Source organism: Rhipicephalus microplus, chromosome 1 (genome assembly GCF_043290135.1).
Source record: "Rhipicephalus microplus isolate Deutch F79 chromosome 1, USDA_Rmic, whole genome shotgun sequence".
Classification (NCBI taxonomy): domain Eukaryota; kingdom Metazoa; phylum Arthropoda; class Arachnida; order Ixodida; family Ixodidae; genus Rhipicephalus; species Rhipicephalus microplus.
Window position 1 is genome coordinate 254,502,522 of NC_134700.1, and position 17,265 is coordinate 254,519,786.

The 17,265-nt window shown below is 43.5% G+C and overlaps 1 protein-coding gene across 1 annotated transcript in view; it reads left to right on the plus strand.

The window, feature by feature from the left end:
* The window catches only part of LOC119186865 (uncharacterized), a 52,604-nt gene that overhangs the window by 707 nt on the left and 34,632 nt on the right, over positions 1–17,265 (plus strand). The window contains exons 2-4 of the mRNA XM_037435240.2: positions 7,202–7,432; positions 8,759–8,821; positions 11,954–11,989. Of these exons, the coding sequence (XP_037291137.2) occupies positions 7,202–7,432; positions 8,759–8,821; positions 11,954–11,989 (330 nt within the window). The remainder of the gene's footprint in view (positions 1–7,201; positions 7,433–8,758; positions 8,822–11,953; positions 11,990–17,265) is intronic.

Here is a 17,265-nt window from a genome sequence, read left to right on the forward strand (position 1 = left end):
GATCCTTCTCATGAATGAGCATTGCAGTGATAAGTCAAATCATGCGAAAGCGTAGATAATTAAGATAATCTTTATGGAATAGGAAGTATCTTTATATGTGATCGGGGTTTTGTAAGCCGGCTGCGGAGCGCCGGTGGTGCTTCGCAAATCTGCGCTGCTTCGTCGGGGAAACGGGATTAGATTACACGAACAGCTGGATGTCTGCAACGAAGAAGAAACGTAGAGATTGAAAGGTTGTCTCAAGTGACTTAACCACTTAAACGTTGTGAATACTAGCGTAGTCAGTTCCTAGCAACGCTTTGCCACCGGTGCGAAACATATCGGCCAACCGTTTGCGTTTGTATCTGCGGGAGCCTTCGATATTTAGTGACCTTTGTTGTTTTGGATGATCATGTTACTCGCCCATGAAGCCATCTAAGTTGAAAGCATAGACACAGCATAGGGCCTCAACGAGCTGATGACGCTGCGGTGCCCAACGCCACGTTTCCCGTAATCGCACGTTGCGTCACGTTGAAATTGTCCAGTTCGAGCGTATCTTCAATGTAGCGCAGGATTAGTACTGAAGGGGAGATTTTAGATTCACCTACTAATCTCTGATGTCCAATTTTAGCGTGTTAGCGAAGCGCCAACTGCAGCATTGAAGCTGTAGAAGTGTGGTAAATGTTTTCTGGGTGATTATTTGGTCGTCGATGAGCGGCCGTTGTCAACTGCCGGGCGGCTGCTTCCTTGGGTTTATTAAGCGCAGCGGCAAACAATGCGCCACGTGTCTTCGTTGATGTGCCGCGGATTAACTTCCACGAAGACTCGACGCCATGCCTGGCCTCGCCGCCGTTTGCGGCTGCAGCTCAGTGCCGAGCCAATGAATGCGTAGCGGCAGTTCTGTGCAGCAACGCAGCGTCATCGCGCATGTATACTTGTCGTAGACGCCGTCGCGGGTAGATTTTCGACCTGCGTTGGAAATAGTCGCAGTGCCTCCCTGTCGTGGATTGTTATCGGCCTCAACGCAGGGACAACAAGAACGACCCGGACGATAAGTGTCCGGAGTTCGTGCGTAGAGCTCCGGCTGCAAACGCGTGAATCGTGCTTCTTTTGGCTTTCACCTCTTGGCGAAGCAGCTTCTCTATACAACTCTTCCCCGCTCTCAGAACTTTCCCTCCGGTCAGCGTTGTACGATTTTTTTTTTCTGGTCGAAACGAACGGTGCGGTGCAGCTAAAGTATGATAACGATGCGTCCCTGCGGGGACGGAAAGGAGCGCCGCAGATAAACACAAGACCTTCTCCAATTTTTTAGAAAGCAGCCTTAGTTGGACTAACGAGGGGTGGACGTACTTAAAGGAGTACTGATACAACTTTAAGACTGTCCCTCCGCACCCCCCCCCCCCCCCCAAGAAAGAAAGAAAGTAAAAGCATTTTTTGTTTCCATGGTGACTGTCGACGCTCTCCACACGCCGCGACCAAACAGCGCGTACATCACAAAGAGCTCGCTTTAAGAGAGAGTGTGTCTGCTGCATGTGACAATTCTTTGTAACTCCGCTGGTACTGGACGGACTCTTTAAAATTTTTGCGGCGTTCAATTTGTGAGGTAATACGCTTTTCCAGTGAATTGTTTCCATGGTTACTCAAAAAAGTGTTCCAGGGCCCCTTTAAAGATCTCGTACCGGCCCAGCGTAGCACAAAACCGTGCGCAATGAAAGGGACCCGGCTGAATGGACACTTGAAAAAAAAAAAAAAGCAAACAATTTTTGTGGGGTGCTTATTTGTTTGCTGTAATGGACGACTAACATGCGCGGGCCTCCACACGTCCGTAGGCAGCCATGGTTTACTCTGGGCGACGAAGCAAGCTGTTTTATCGAGAAATCGAGCAGCGTCGTTGTTTCGCTCCGAGTGCTTTCAATGTTTTGTGTGACGCTCAAAAACCAGCCTAATGATATATTTAAAGGATGTAGAACGTCTCTTCCACCAGCTTTAATAGACTTCGTTTGCGAGAGTGTGCGCGTTGAAAAGTCGGCATTATGCTCCTTGCAAGCCACATTGTGTTGAAATGTGTTCTTTGTGGTGTCAGCTGTGGCCTTTCGCCCCGTTTGTTTTCGTTCTCGTCTAAATGCTTTAGACGTTTGCATATCGTGCACAAAGACGTTTGCTCCTTTTACAACGTACACGTGGCTTTAGATCGTTTCCCCGCGCTTTAGCGCGCTCTGAAACTGGTGTGAGCAGACATCAGGCGATTGTTACTGTAAAGCCAGAATAATTTGCGTCCGTCGTGCCGCACGTCCAGCTGTGACGCCGACACCTGCTCAGGTGCTGTCGTGCTCTTCCCTCACATTGGGCGACCACATGTGTTGCTGGCTGCGCGCTTAGTACCTCTGATCTATCGCGGTTCACATCTCCTGATTTTCTTCTATGCTGGCATAATTAGCCAGACAACTACGTTCCGCGTAATGGGCATTTCTAGCCTGCGCACGGGCAGTGTGACGTCACGCGTGTCATGTACTTTTTTTTTTGGGGGGGGGGGGGGTAATTTGCAAATGTCGCTGGATGGTGACATTTGCAAATTATTACGGAAAATATACCTGGACTCTGAGATTTTCTGACAGCTTAAGAGGCCAGTGACCTCCAGTTTCTATTTCGACGACCTCCAGTAGAGGCGCTGTTCGGACCTGAAAAAAAAAAAAAAAAAACTCTCAACCATCTTACCGAAGGGAACACTGATGGGATGCGAAGCACCAGCGGTGCGCATCGCGTTGTCCAGGTTGAAACGGGCGTCGACGCGGGTGCTGGAAGAACGGTTTGAAGCGAAACTTCGTGTATCGTTTATTTGAGTAAACTTTTGTTTAAAACGCAAGGACACGGGAGGCGGGACGCCTTGAAGACGCTTGCGCTTGGCTCGCGTCTCGTCCGTGTTACCCTCGCGCCGTCTGTATTCTGGCACGCAATTGGGGTTCTTGACCCCTCCTTTTGTGCATTTTCTGTCAACAAAGAGCTAACCTAGACCATATCATGTGGGGGTGCACTCGAAACCCACCGCCTAATTTACTCTACACATTAATAGTAAGGAGCAGTGGGAGGCTGCTATGTGCAGCTCGGCGCACGAGGTCCAAGACCAGATCTTGGATTGGGCCAAGAGGGTAGCTGGGTAGGCTTCTCTGTCACTCCACCACCGCACCTTTCCCTCTTGGGATAAAGCGTTTCTCCTCCTCCTCGACTCGCACCTCGTCGGTGTCGCTGGTCTTCCTCTGCCGACGCTTGCGTTCAGCTTACTTGGCTCGCGCCTCGTCTATGTTGTTGACGTCGTCATTCACGAACGCGATCGGCTTCGCTAACCCTCGCAATGCCGGCGACAGTCGGGAAAGATACGTGCACACTAGCGGGAAGCATGCCGCGACGGCGTTCCGCCAGGTCCCGCCCGTCGGCGCGATCGCGCGGCAAGCAGCGGCAGCGAGCTGTCTACATTGTCGGCGCCGCGACATTCTCGAGGCGCGCGCACCCGCCGGCTCGCGGCTTCTTCTCGCCGACAGATGAAGAGAGGTGGCGCGGGGGAGATGATGCCCATGTGAAAAGTGAGCTCGAGCGTCGCGAACGGTGGAGAGGGTGAAGCGGGAGAGAGCTGACACGTGGCGCGCGGCAGGCGAGGAAGAGAGAAGTCAACGCGCACTGCTAGGAGGGCGTGAACTACTTTGCACCCCTCCAACACCTGCGTTCAGGAAAGCGGTGCGGACGGAGGGACAGCGTTACTCAGGCTAGTCGAAGAGCTGCTTCGCATCTGAAATAGGGTGCCTCGATGTGAGGCGCGTGCACATCGTGCGTCTCTCATAATCATATGGTGGTTTTGGGACGTTAAACCCCACATATCAATCAATCAGCGTGCACATCGAGGCCCCCTAATGAAAAAGCAGAAGACCACTCTCTACAAAGTCGTGACGTTTGGCTAGTTGCCCACTTTTTTTTTCATGTTCTCTGCAAGGCATTATTTAAGTTGTGACGGTGCAGGTGTGCAACAGCTGCGCCAGTTGTGCCATTAGAGGCCATTCCAGCTAAAACACCCGGACCATTCCTAAAACCTTCGCAGTTGCGCTAATTTTAGCGAGAAATGGAGGGCGCGTCGGTCATCTGCAGTTTGAGCATCATCATCATCCAATCCATACGCACACACTCTAACCCCTTCGTGAAAGAAAACAAGATAGTGGTTCGAAAAATTTCTGTTGCTTAGTCTATTGCCTGCAGAGCGCTCGTTCAGCCACCTTCGCCGCAGTGCACCAGTGTCTTGCGGGAAAACGTTCCGAGATTCAGAAGAAGCTTTTAGTACAAGCTGCCAGGAGACACTGCACATTTTGTTCAATTCATGTGTGCTCCGTGTAATTACGAGTACAAGTATGATCGCTGATGTTTTCCAAGTTACTGGCAATCATTTTTAGCTGTGTTTCTTCCATGTGTCCCTGTGGTTTCTCAGGTAAGCGTTTGTGCTTCCCTGAGAAACAATAATCAAAAACATGTTGCAGTTTTTTTTTTTATCCATTTTGCCACCCCACTCGCTTCTGCTTTACAATTCTCCCGAATTCCGAGGTCGCCAAGATCGCAGCTCCACATTAGCATTTTCAGCGCCTATCTAAATTATTTGACCGGCCCTCCAATCTATTGTGGGCATTATTAGCACTGTGCGGTGGTTCATCACACTTTTCTGAAATTAAAGCGTTGCCGTGCACAAGTTAGCTGATGTTAAATGGTTTGTAAATATTTTTGTTTTCTTTTCTAAAAATAAGCCTTCTTTGTTATACTATCTGAGTATGAGAGATCATGCTAAAAATTCAATATATTTTTTAACCTGCTGTACATTTAATCTCTTGCTCCAAAAAGAAGATCTAGCTCCTCCAAACATTGCTCGAAATCTTATCTCTGATGTTGTGCCAGGGTTGCCAATTGCAGGATAATTACCTTATTTAGAGCATGTTTTCAAAATTTTTTGGGTAGCTTAGGGTAGTAGGGTGTTAAAACGGTTTTCTTACCAGACCTAGGGTAATGTGCACGTTTTGCTTGCCATCAATCAGTGAAAGATGTGAACGATAGGCACAACATCTCTGAGGGTAACATTAATAAATACATCTAAAAACTAAATCTTTTTTATGAGTAAACATGGGATTGTGTTACTTCACGTTTCACCAACATAGGGCAGATGCTAGATATAATACGTCAATCTTTTTTATGAATAAGCGTGGAATTGTGTTACTTCATGTGTCACCAGCATAGGGCAGATGCGAGATATAATACGTCAATATTTCGAGGGTGAGAAAATCTATACAATCAATGGAGAAGACAAAAAAGAAGGTGGTTTTCACATTGAGTCATTTTAGCAGAGCACTGAAGGGACTATGGGAGTTCTTTCGATGGCCGCATGGGTGAGTGAAAGAGCATTTCCTTCATTACAGGGGAGTGACCTGCCCTTCACCAAGCTAGAGATTTTATTATTATTATTATTATTATCATTATTATTATTATTATTATTTGATCTAATAGTAGTATCAATATCATCATTATTGTTATTATTATGACTATTATGTTATGGTATCATCTTGTCCAGCACCCTATAGCGACTGGTCCACTGAGGCGGATGCGAAACAAGTGACGATTAGTGAATAGACCTCTAGGCTATTCAAAACAAAAATTAAAATAATAACAAACAGATTCCGTTTGCGTGTTTTGTTATTTTTCTCAGTGTTCATTCATTATACTGATTTTGAAAAAGCAGTGCAAAGACACTGGGAAAGAAAAACATAGAGACAAAAAGTGCTGTCTTTCTTTTCCCTTTGTCTTTGGACTTCCTTTTCGAATTGATATGAAGCAGCCAGCCCAAGCCAAAGTACTCCTCATTCATGCTACAGAACAGAACACACAAATCGCACATGCCAAGTAGAGTAATGTCATGTGCAACGCTCCTAATGAGGTACTTTTTAAAGTACAGGATATAATCAGGGGACGAAGCATTTTTTGTTTTTCTGGATATATAGGTGGATATATATATATATAGCGTTATATAGCTAACCTATAACGAAGTTCTGATGAAGAGCCTGTGCATGCAACGTTAGCGCACTAATTTCAACGTAAAGGAGCGGCGTTCCTTGCTGTATGTCACTCCCTAGATATTGGGGCGCACACCCACGAGAAGGGCAAGGCATTCATTAGAAATTGAGCATTTTTCCACGACATATAATTTTGCAAATCTTAACAGGAATGATCCGGAGTGCACAGTGCACCATTACACTTGTCACTTCTAGATGCCCAAACCTAGTGAGGGGCCCTTTAAGGTGTTCACCGATAGGGGAAAAATTGGCCCTACGAGATTAGACTTAGCATCCCTCTCTTCTGGGGTATCAGTGGTCTGGTCATTTGCTCTAGCGCTGCCCTTCCCAGCCACAATAAAACAAAATAGACCTAGGAAAATGTCAATCGAATGGTGGACACTTGACGTACAATGCTAGACAATAAAACGAAAGACCACATTCTGCGATAGCGCAGAAAATGCATGCCTATGTTCAATCGTTCGTACCTTTCTGCCATTTTAAATATCATTTTTTTGGTTCTTGCCGTTGATACAAGTCACCGTTGTCATTGTTTTGGGATATTTCAATTTTTGTAGAAGTTCATTGTGCCTATAATTTTGATTTTGAGGGCCTAAAACAGTATTTTACCTGGCTGTCTTTGGCACCTAAAACACACTTTTTTAGTGCCTAAAGATCCGGCCTCTAGTGATCACGAGCACAAGGTGGGTCCACTATGGAATGCCCTTTGTTGCGTGGAAGGGCATTCCATTCTGCAGAATGGAATGCCCTTCCACGCAACATTGCAAATATTAATGAATTAACTGTTTTTCAGTCAACCCTACTATATTACCTAAGTGAGCAGTCCTGCCATACTAGTTGTATTGTTGGATTCCAAGTTTGCATTTATTCCATGTATATATTTTGCTAGATTTTACTTTGTCATATATTTATTGATTGCTTATTTTATTCTACTGAACCCTGTGTTTGCCTTTTTTTTTCATTAAGTTTGCATTATGTTTGCTTGTTATTGTATTTTTTTCTTTTTAATGCTTGTTCCTCTTATATTTGGTTTTCTTCATTTGTTGTATTATGTATTGTATTCCCCCTCTACGTAATGCCCATTCTTGGGCCCTTAGGGTCAATAAATCAAATGAAATATTTGTGTGCAGCTAAACCTGTTCACCGGCTGACGATGCTGTACTTGGCCAACGATGTGCTTCAAAATGGCAAACGGAAAGGGGTCCAGCAGTTTATCGAGTCCTTCAGTGACGTCCTGCCCGAGCACACTCCCCTGTTTCGAGATGAGCGCATCACCAAGCAGGTGGACAGGGTGTTCACCATTTGGGCTGAACGCTCTGTATTTTCTTCAGACTTCACAAAGAGCCTCAAGGAAATCCTGCGTAAGTTATATATATTCTTGCTTTTGACAGCTACTAGTGTAAACAGAATTAGCGTTTAAAAGATACCTGAAACATTAGAGAAGGAAGTGAGAAGAGAGGCCTTATTTGTAGTATGTTTCATTTGATGATAGTTTCTTTGAGCTGTCATAATATTGCATTTAGTTGATGTTTTTTAATTTAGTACACTGCTGGCTTTTTCATTTAATGTCATGACTAAAGAAGGACAAGCATTTGTATATGTAATAGCTCAATGGCATGCCAAAAAAAGGCCAATGGTTCAGAGCTGCAGCGCTGTTTTCACTGGTGTTTTCACAGAAGCTCAAAAATGAAAGACTTTATGACATGAATGCGTTTGTACCGAGTTGTTTGAAAAGTGATATGCTTTTGTAATTGCTTTGTCTTCGTGTTTCATATTGCAAAACTTACAAATGTGCCAGCTTATTCTGTGTGGATTTTAGATATGGTTCTCTCATGACACGATTGCGGAACACTTATTATTCATACATTGTTGTGGACAAGAGTTTTTCTATAGTTTCTATTTAATGTACAAAAGCTGTTTAGTACGAATGCACCAAATTATATTATGACAACAAACACAGTCGTGCCAAACACTCCGCTGCCGAAAGGTGCGTAAATTAGCTGGCCTAGTTGCGGGTAGGGTACTTTACTGTGAGGACGGGAAAGACTGTTTAGTATTGCAGAACATTTATATCTATTCAGTAATAATAGTATTACAGAACATTTATATCTATTCAGTAATAAAGGTATGTGTCAAATATGTTTGGTACTAGTTCATGGCATGAACTTGATTTGAATCCTGAGGAATTAAGACCGAGGGGAACCGAAGGCTCCTCCAGATTGCAGCTGTTGTGTTATTATGGAACTTGAGAAAGCATAAGCACAGCATTTAAAACAATTTAATCGTGTCTATGTGCTGTATTCTTGGGGACAAAAGTTTCTGGAACATAGGCTTGTCAAATGTGAATTTCTTTTAGTAATAGATTTTGCTTCTAGTTTAACTAATACTAATCATGTAGGATGCAAAAATGGCTAAAGGCAGAAACCGTTATTTATAAGCTCCATTGGAAGGTTAAGCGGGAATTCAAGTTTTTTTTTTGCAAACGTCATCTCCCAAAATATTTTTTGTTCGGTTTTATTGTTCTAAGTGTAAGAATATCACTTTCTTCAAGAACTATTGGCATCAGGTAAGTAGTTGACAACATAAGGTATATTCATGTAGCGAATGTTTTCAGGCAATTTATGTTGTACTTGGTGTTGCCGAGTCATGCATTGTACCATCTGGCATATTTTTCTGCCTTTTTGCAGACGAATCAAAGCACTCTAGTTCCCACCACCGCTCTGGCTCAAAACGCGAGGAGTCTAGTGATGGTGAGTGTGGCATTCAACATTACAGCGAAATAAATTTATTTCACTCTCTCAATTGCGTATGTCATTTGCAAAAGGCAAATTTTGAAAATGTTGTAACATCTGGGTTCAGCAGTGCAGAGGCTCGAATGTTTATTTTTTAATAATTTTGTTGCAGCTAATGCAAAAGCTTTTTGATGATTGTGAATGCCAGATTTGGGGATTTCACAAGTCAAGGAACTGCTGTAACTGTTAATATAACAGAAGCTTTTACAAACCTGATAAAGCGAGTCCTGGTATGAATGTTGCAGGTCTTGCCAATGTTGTTTTAAAATTTTTTCTATGATCTCAGTTGTACTCCCACAAGTTCAGTAGAGGGCTAAAAAAATGGAGAGGAACTGTTTCAGACTTTATGCAATGGTTGGTGTCTCCCTTTTCCTACCAGCATAGCTCCCAACTGAGGTATTTCACTTGGCATTTCATTTTGTGCAGCTTGTAGAGGTTGCTCATATGTGATATCCAGACGCATGGACTATGGAGACATTGCCTAAAAAAATGTTCTCTTTTTTGAAAGACCAGTACACAGGCTCCCAACTTTTTTTTACACCCTTGAACAACCTTGCTATTCGTGCAGTAGACCGTGGCAATCACTTTTTGTGAATATTAACAGCTGCGACATTTAAAAAAACAGTTCCCACACCTCCCCACTGCCTGTCCTATCCTCCTCATACACGAAGTGACTTACACCTGTATTCACATGCTCAGCCTTACCTCGAGTTTTTCTTATCGGTTGTAACCCTTTATTGTTCCTGATGTACGAAGTAGGCCAGCATTCATGAACCAGTGTTTTTGTAATCTTTTACCTTGCTACCATTTTTGTGCTTTAATAACACATGTAGAGGGTACAGAAACTTGAGGACTGTAGGTAAGGTGAAGGTTGGCTTGTGAATACGGGTCTTAATCTTGCGCACGGGCAACATTAAGCTGCACCAACTTCGTGGATTGATCCTTTGCATTGCAAAACGGCGCCTTGGCCTTATGGGGTGCAGTTCTGGTTAGTTTAGCCGTGCAGTCCGTATTTTCATTTTTCTGTGCTGCCCTCTGGCACCACGACAAGTGGTAATGCCAGTACAGGAGCCTTCGAGACGAAGTGCATCGCTAATTTATTGCTAGGGCGAGGGTGCATACCTCGCCAGTGCCTGATACTGCTTGCACAGCGCTTCTTTCCTGCACGGTTAGGACAAAAATGACACATGGAGAAAGTTTTGCTTGTTCGTTAGCTGTACGCCGTTCATGGAATACCCGACGTGTTTGTTGCTGAAGTGGGTGTAGTCACAGCAAAGGGCTACTCCTCTGCGAGAGAAGGTGGGAACAACAAGTAAGGAACTGAATGAGCATTTCTGAATATATGAGAGGAATCGCAAAGGTAACAGAACAGGAAAATGTTGCTTTAAGATCGTTCGGGTTTTTTTATTAGTGAAGGTCCTTAGCAGAAGGTTTAGCGTGTGCTTGTTGATTGCTAGTAGCTGAAAAACGTGTATTCCTGGAAAAAAAAAAGAACTTTTGATCTGGTTTCTGTAGATAAAGGAAATTAGAATCTGTACTGGCTATAGTATAGCTAACAAAGCAACATGTTCAACTGAATTTATATGCTCTACAAATAATGTGACCATTTCATGCCTTTGGGGGAGAATTCACAGAAAGGTTGAATAAAAAAATATCATGACCCCTGTGTTATTCAATTAATCTAGTAGCATATACTCCCTATTCCTGATTGGCAGCTTACTGGTAGGTAGTTGTTTATAGTTATAAGCGATCATTCTAACTTCTCATGCTATGTGAACCACTATTTTCTTCTTATGCCTGTACATCCTAAGTCGTAAATGGTGAAGGAATTTTAAATACACTGTCGTGAATAAGCTAGGAAAATCTGGTAATTTCAAAGCGGCAACATTTTAGACACTCTGCTTATCAAAACATTTCGCTGTGAGTTCTATTAATCTTCAACTAATTCATATATTTATTGCTTTTTTGTTAGAATGCTCTGTGTTGAACATAAGAAACAATGCCTCATCATTTTTAGTGTTTTGCTTGTTGTGGCACCGTAATCATACAATCGAAACTAGCTGTAACGAACACCGCTTCTACGAAAAAAAAATTCTGTTCCTCGTCAGCAGTTCATAGGAGTCAATGCATAAACATTGTCGCCACAACAAACACCTTGTCTTCTATCATTCCGCTTCATCGAAATTCGACGATGCAATTGCAGGCTCAGATTTAATTATGTGCAGTAAACACAGTCTTAAGCATTTTGATGCATTTTCAGGACTCAAAATACTACTGCGAAGTCTAAGACGCGCGTTGGCACCACTAGAAATTGCCACTGTTTACTAAGCATGAGGGCCACTATTGCTCAATAGTGATGGCGTTGAGACATTCCTGCTATTTTCACTGGTTGATTCTGAGCTGCGGACAATCCAAAACTGAAGCTCAGTCACTCAGTTCAGAGTTTCCTACACGCTGCTGCTGGGCGCAATCCCAAAACGATGCCTTTTTTGTTGCTAATTCTTTTGGTTTTTTTTTTTTGCTCACTACCAGTGCGTTTACTGGTCAGAGCGGCTGTTCATCTGCGTTATCCACAAAATCAGCCAGCCGTGACCAGTGCATGATAAGAATAGCATAAGTCACCGCTCCGCGATACCACGCCTCCATCTCGGCATTGTCAAATACCTGTTGACGGCCGGCAGCTGCTGGTGTTAGCGCCTTTGTGCAACTGTTAGGTTTGTTCACGAAAGCCGTTGTGACCTTTGTTTCAGCACGGTTTCTAATATGGTGTTGTTATGCATGTGGAAGAATTTCATTATGGGGCTGCTAGGAAAAATAGGGAAGCAGCCAACACTTTTTGAATTTTGGGAATAAGAGTTTCTTTGTTGCACCAGCTCAGGTCAGCTATAATTTTTTCGATTTCACTGCAACGAAATTTTCGTTTCAACAAGATTTTTCTGCACCCTGTCAGTTTCGTTGTAGCGGACTTTGACTCTATCTGCAAAACTTATATTCTGCAAGTTCTGTGATGCACATTTGTTGTGCTTCGTTGAGCATAATGATCCATATGCAGCTCCGTGAAATTTATTAATTTACATGATTGCTTTGCAGATGGTACCAAGTTGTCAAAAGAACCAGAGAAAAAGGGTGAGGTCTTTTAACTGCATATTCATTTACATATCATCACCTTGGTAATAAAAGGTGCAAACATTTAAGGCATCGTCGTTTCGAACTAGTCTTTCTAGCCGAGAAACATATTGACACCTGATCAGGCAGCACAGCATAAATATAATGTAAACACTGACTGAACGAGGAGTTAATGAATTCAATGTGACAGGAACTCTGTTACGCGCCTTAGCTAATGCGACAAGTCACATGTTGGTGCGGGCAGGCCGTGGCGAATTCGAGCACATCGCAGAAACGGCATACAATAAAAGTCCAAATATTAGGGTACAAGATAGCAAAAGACCTACCTTGCATGATGCTCACATTTAATAACATGAGTCTGAGGGCAAACAAAACTAAGGGGTGAGGTTGTATTAGTTGGTATGAGCCAACGTGGGGTGAGACTGCATTTGTTAGTCTTTGTGATATTGTGTCCTCAGGCTGTTGTCGCTGTGCTTGCTTGGTAATATAGTTTCTCATGCTTCACTGCTAGAAAAGTTTGTTGTAGATCCTGCTTGGGGCTGTTCACATCACTGGCTGCAAAGGAAATGCAGATATTCAAGCATATTACTGGCATGATGTGGTATTTTTTTATTTTTTATATTTTATTAGAGCTGCTTTGTAAGTAAATCTGCTCTAGACCTTAGCAGATGTGTGATGTACCATTCTTCATGCAGTCACAATAATGCAGTCAGCACTTGATGCTCTGAGACTGAAAAGTAATCAGCAGTTTCAAACCTGTTGGCTGATAAATGAATGAAAGCTCTGCAGATATCTAGTTTGGGGTTTACTGACCAGAACAGTCATGTATCGTCGTTATAATCAAAATTCTCAGTCTATTCATTTTGGTGCACCCTCAATAATCTCCAGTTTATCCTGGTCTGTACGAACTACACTATTTAATTTCGTCACTCCATGTAACTCTCTTCCTTTCTCAGCTGCGTTTCTCATCTTTTGGAAACTATTCTATTGCTCTTACTGACCATGGGTTGTCTGTTCAATGCATTACATGGTGAGCCCAGGTCTGTTGCTTTCGCTTGACGTCAGCTAGGATATTTGTGACATTCGCCCTCTGATCTCCTACGTGTTATGTTCTATTGCATGGTACATTAACTCTAGTACAGTCGACTCTCATTAATTCAAACTCGAAGGGACCCCTGGATTTTGTTTGAATTATCAGGCTGTTTGAATTATCAGAAGTTCTCATATATGCGACTCTGGGTAAGGTGACAGCACAAATTATGATCAGACATCTATATTCACACTTTTAAGCATCTCTAGATCCTAACTACACAAAAACAGAGAGCGGTGCATGTATGGTCAACAAGTTTATTGACTATCTACTGCTGACTAGACCTTTTAAAAAAATCATGGATGGTCAACTGCTTATTTGCCACATGCGCATTTAGCACAAAGCTCTCGATGCCAGTAAGTGCTGCCAGTTGATTTTGAGAGTTTTCTGTTGTTGTCAGAAATTTTCTCACTTTAGCAATGTACTGGAAAGCCTGTGCAGTTGTCACATTTTCCACTTCCGGTTCTTCTTCACTTTCACTGCTGTGTTGTGCTGGCAGCACCTCTGCCACCAAGTCATCGAGTGTGTCCTCCCTGCACACGCACAGGTTATCATCAGTAGCTGCATAACTGTCGAGGTCGGCAGCTATGTTGTGCGCTTTTATAGCAGACAGCACTTGGCTTTCATCGTCGCCCTCAGTCTGCAAGCAGTCAGATGAAGTGGCAATGCTGCAGCCAGGTATGCGGAAGGCATGCTCGAAGCAGTTCCTTATTGTTGCTGCTGTGACAGCATTCCATGCGTCGGCGAGCATGCCCAACGATGAGAGTAGTGTGACACTGTAAGGCATGGAATTGTCCATACATATCAGCATTCTCTTTAGCAGTGTTTTCCGGTAATTAAGCTTCAAGCATTTGATTACCCCTTGATCCAGGGGCTGGAGGACAGCTGTAGTGTTAGGAGGCAGAAATTCAAGGCGAATTGCTTCCAGCCCCTCCACGTCGCCGTGCGCAGGGCAGTTATCAACAATGAGCAAAATTTTCCTTTTCGCTCGCTTCATTTGCCCATCCAGTTTGCGGAGCCAACCCTCGAACAAAGCTTGCGTCATCCAGGCTCGCGTGTTTCCGTCATATGCAACTGGGAGCGTTCGGACACCTTTAAAGCACCTGGGACGCTTTGACTTGCCCACAACGAAGAGTTCTGGCTTGTGACTTCCGTCCATATTGGCGCAAACCATGACGGTTAACCGTTCTTTGCTCAGCTTTCCGCCAGTGCAACGCTCTCCCTTGCGACACAAGGTTTGATCGGGCAGGCACTTAAAAAACAGCCCCATTTCGTCGGCATTATATACATCAGCCGGGGAGTATTCAAGCAGCAGGCTTTGAAGTCTAGTCTGCCGCCAGTCAGAAGAAACAGCTTCATCGACCACTGCTGCTTCACCACTCACTGTTTTGAAGGAGAGACCGTGGCGTTCCTTGAACCGAGAAATCCAGCCATCGCTGCACTTGAAATCTTCAATTCCCAAGCGCAAGGAAAGTTCTTCAGCTTTCTCTCGTAGGATTGGCCCATTTATCGGTAAATTGGAGCTCCGTGCGCGCTTGAGCCAAAGAAGCACGGCGTTTTCGAGATCCTGGTACGCAGCTTCACTAAGCCTTTTCCGATCGGGAGCGAAGCGGCTCGCGTTATTCTGCAGCTTGTCTTTGGCTTTCAGAATGGTTGTGAGAGTACTTTTGGTTATTCCATACTTCAGTGCCACTTCGGTCTTCTTTACCCCAGCGTCGACTTCTTGGATAGCGGCCAATTTCTCTTTTAGGGGTAGTGTCCGATATTTTCCTCGCGGTGACATGGTCGATCGAAAAATGCGCAGCACGAAAGAAAGACGGGCAGACCTGTACGCATTCTGTGGGGAGGTCACGTGCTTCGGAGTCGGCCGGCGCCACCGGCACGCCGGAAAAGCAGAGATAAGCCGCGAGCCAGCTTCGTAACCACCGGGCCGTTTTTGTTTTTCGTTTTTTTTTCCACCGCGGCGCGGAATGCTGAGAAATGATTGTGTGGCAAAACCTTTTCCCTTGAAGTTTTAAGGCGCTTATTTTTCAATATCAGACTATTATGATAATCATAAGCACGCAAATTTTCAAATATTGCCGGCAAATCAGCAGAAATTTTCCGGTATGGACAGGCAGAAAGTACGAATTAACCGAATGACGAAGTTTGAATTAAGCGGCTTTTAAATACATTGAAAGCATAGCGAGCCAACCAAAATTTTGAATTTTGTATGAATTAACCGAAAGTTCGAATTATCAGAGTTTGAATTATCGCGAGTCTACTGTATTAGCTTTGTTATCATCAATGTTTCAGCTTTATATGTTTGAATTGGAAATATGCAGAGATTATATACTTTTCACTTTAATGACAGTGGCCGATCTTCTGACATTACTCCGGAGTGCCCAACGAATGTGCGCATCCCATTATTCTTCTTCCGCAAACTTCCTTTTTTGTGATGAGTTTCTCCTGTTTGTAGTTGTCCTTTCTCATATAGCTAGGACACAGCCGTTTTAAAACTCTTGACAGGCATTGTTCGCACATGAATGCATGCATTCATATTTAGTAGATGGGTCAAGATGAAACTGAATGGGATAGCGCAATGCCATCAAGTATGGTACGATATGGGAGTGCTCGTGTTTATTAGAATTTAAGCCAATACCTTTTTGCAAAGTGTGAGAGACAAGACTCGGAGGTTGGCTTTTAAACTAGCATGTAGTGCAAGGATGTCACAGGTGAGTTCCTAGCATCGGCGTTATTTTCAGTGGCATTTTTGTATGGACCTTGGCTACATCACTGCACTGAGAATGTAGCCTTGATTGCACAAGACTTTCTATGCCCTTGCAGTCCCTCTGGTGGGGCTGTTCCAATCTCCTCACCTGGCTTCTGCGCTTCCTTCATGGCTGCTGCTAGGAGCAATATGAGCCCTGAATACCAAGCCCCCCTTTTGCGAGTTATGGCCAGGATGTGAAAAACGTGCATAGCTGGTGCACTCATGCGCAAGTACACTAAAGCAAGATGAAGTGTGACAAATGAGTTTGCCTGGATAGATGAGTTACTTAGGAGAAAGGTTAAAATAAGGCAGTGCATAAGTATATAATGCAAAAGGATGATTTGGCAGTGAACTCGACTATTCTTCCCTGAAGGACACCTAATTTATATAAAAAATATGAGTCGCTTTGTTCTACACTTCGAAAAGATTAAGTGCACTTTTTTTTTGTTCTCGTCATCATCACCAATAGTCACAAGGTTAAATTGGTGTAGTTTGAAGTGCTTCATATTGAAAGCATTTTTTGCCAGTTTACTGCATTTTGAAGTCTCGGGGCCATAAGTTGCTTTTAGTGTTTTCTCAGCATATTTTTTATTAATGTGACCTGGTAAATGGGCTTATGGTGTGGCAGTAAGTCATTGATTTGGTTTTAATTGCCTGAGACATTTGAAAGTAATCTTATGCAGGCAAAAGTAACAGCTGTTCATGTTCATATCTGCTTTTACTGTTACAATAAAGTTAGAAACTTGGGCATGTTGCTACTGTAATGAATATAAACATTGCGCAGCATACAAGGACTGAGAAAGGTGACACATATTATGCCGACTTTCAATAATGTTTGGTAGCCAAGAACTGAACATGTATATGTGTGGAATATGGGCATGTGTTAAACAGGGTGTAGCTATTCATAGAGTTTCCTATAAATACACTTGAGGGAATTCCGGTGCTAGTGTGTATGGGAGCTGCAACGCATGGCGCTACAGTGGTCATGGGAATGATGGCTAATAGTATACAAATTTGTCTAATTTTCATACTTCCGGCTCTGGTTGGCTTGCTGCTACGCATGGCACTTTAGTGGTCATGGGAATGATGGGCAATAGTATACGAATTTGTCTAATTTTCGTACTTTTGGCTCTGGTTGGCATGGCGTGGCTTGAAGTTGCTTTGTCACGAAACGACAGTCAGCAATAGTTTATCAGTTACGCTTCTCCACCTTGAATCTTTTAGGCTCACCGATTCCATTCATATTGGGTCATGAAGTTCAAAACAGCATGTTGTCTTATTTGAAACAAAACTAAAAACACAGGAATAAACGAAGCCACAATTGCGATTCGCCGCCCGCAAGTACAAAGACTAGGCGAATCTGTGTACTACCCATTATTCCCATGGTCACTGAATGTCCCAGAGCCAGAGTTCCCTCTAGTTAACTTTAGGAAA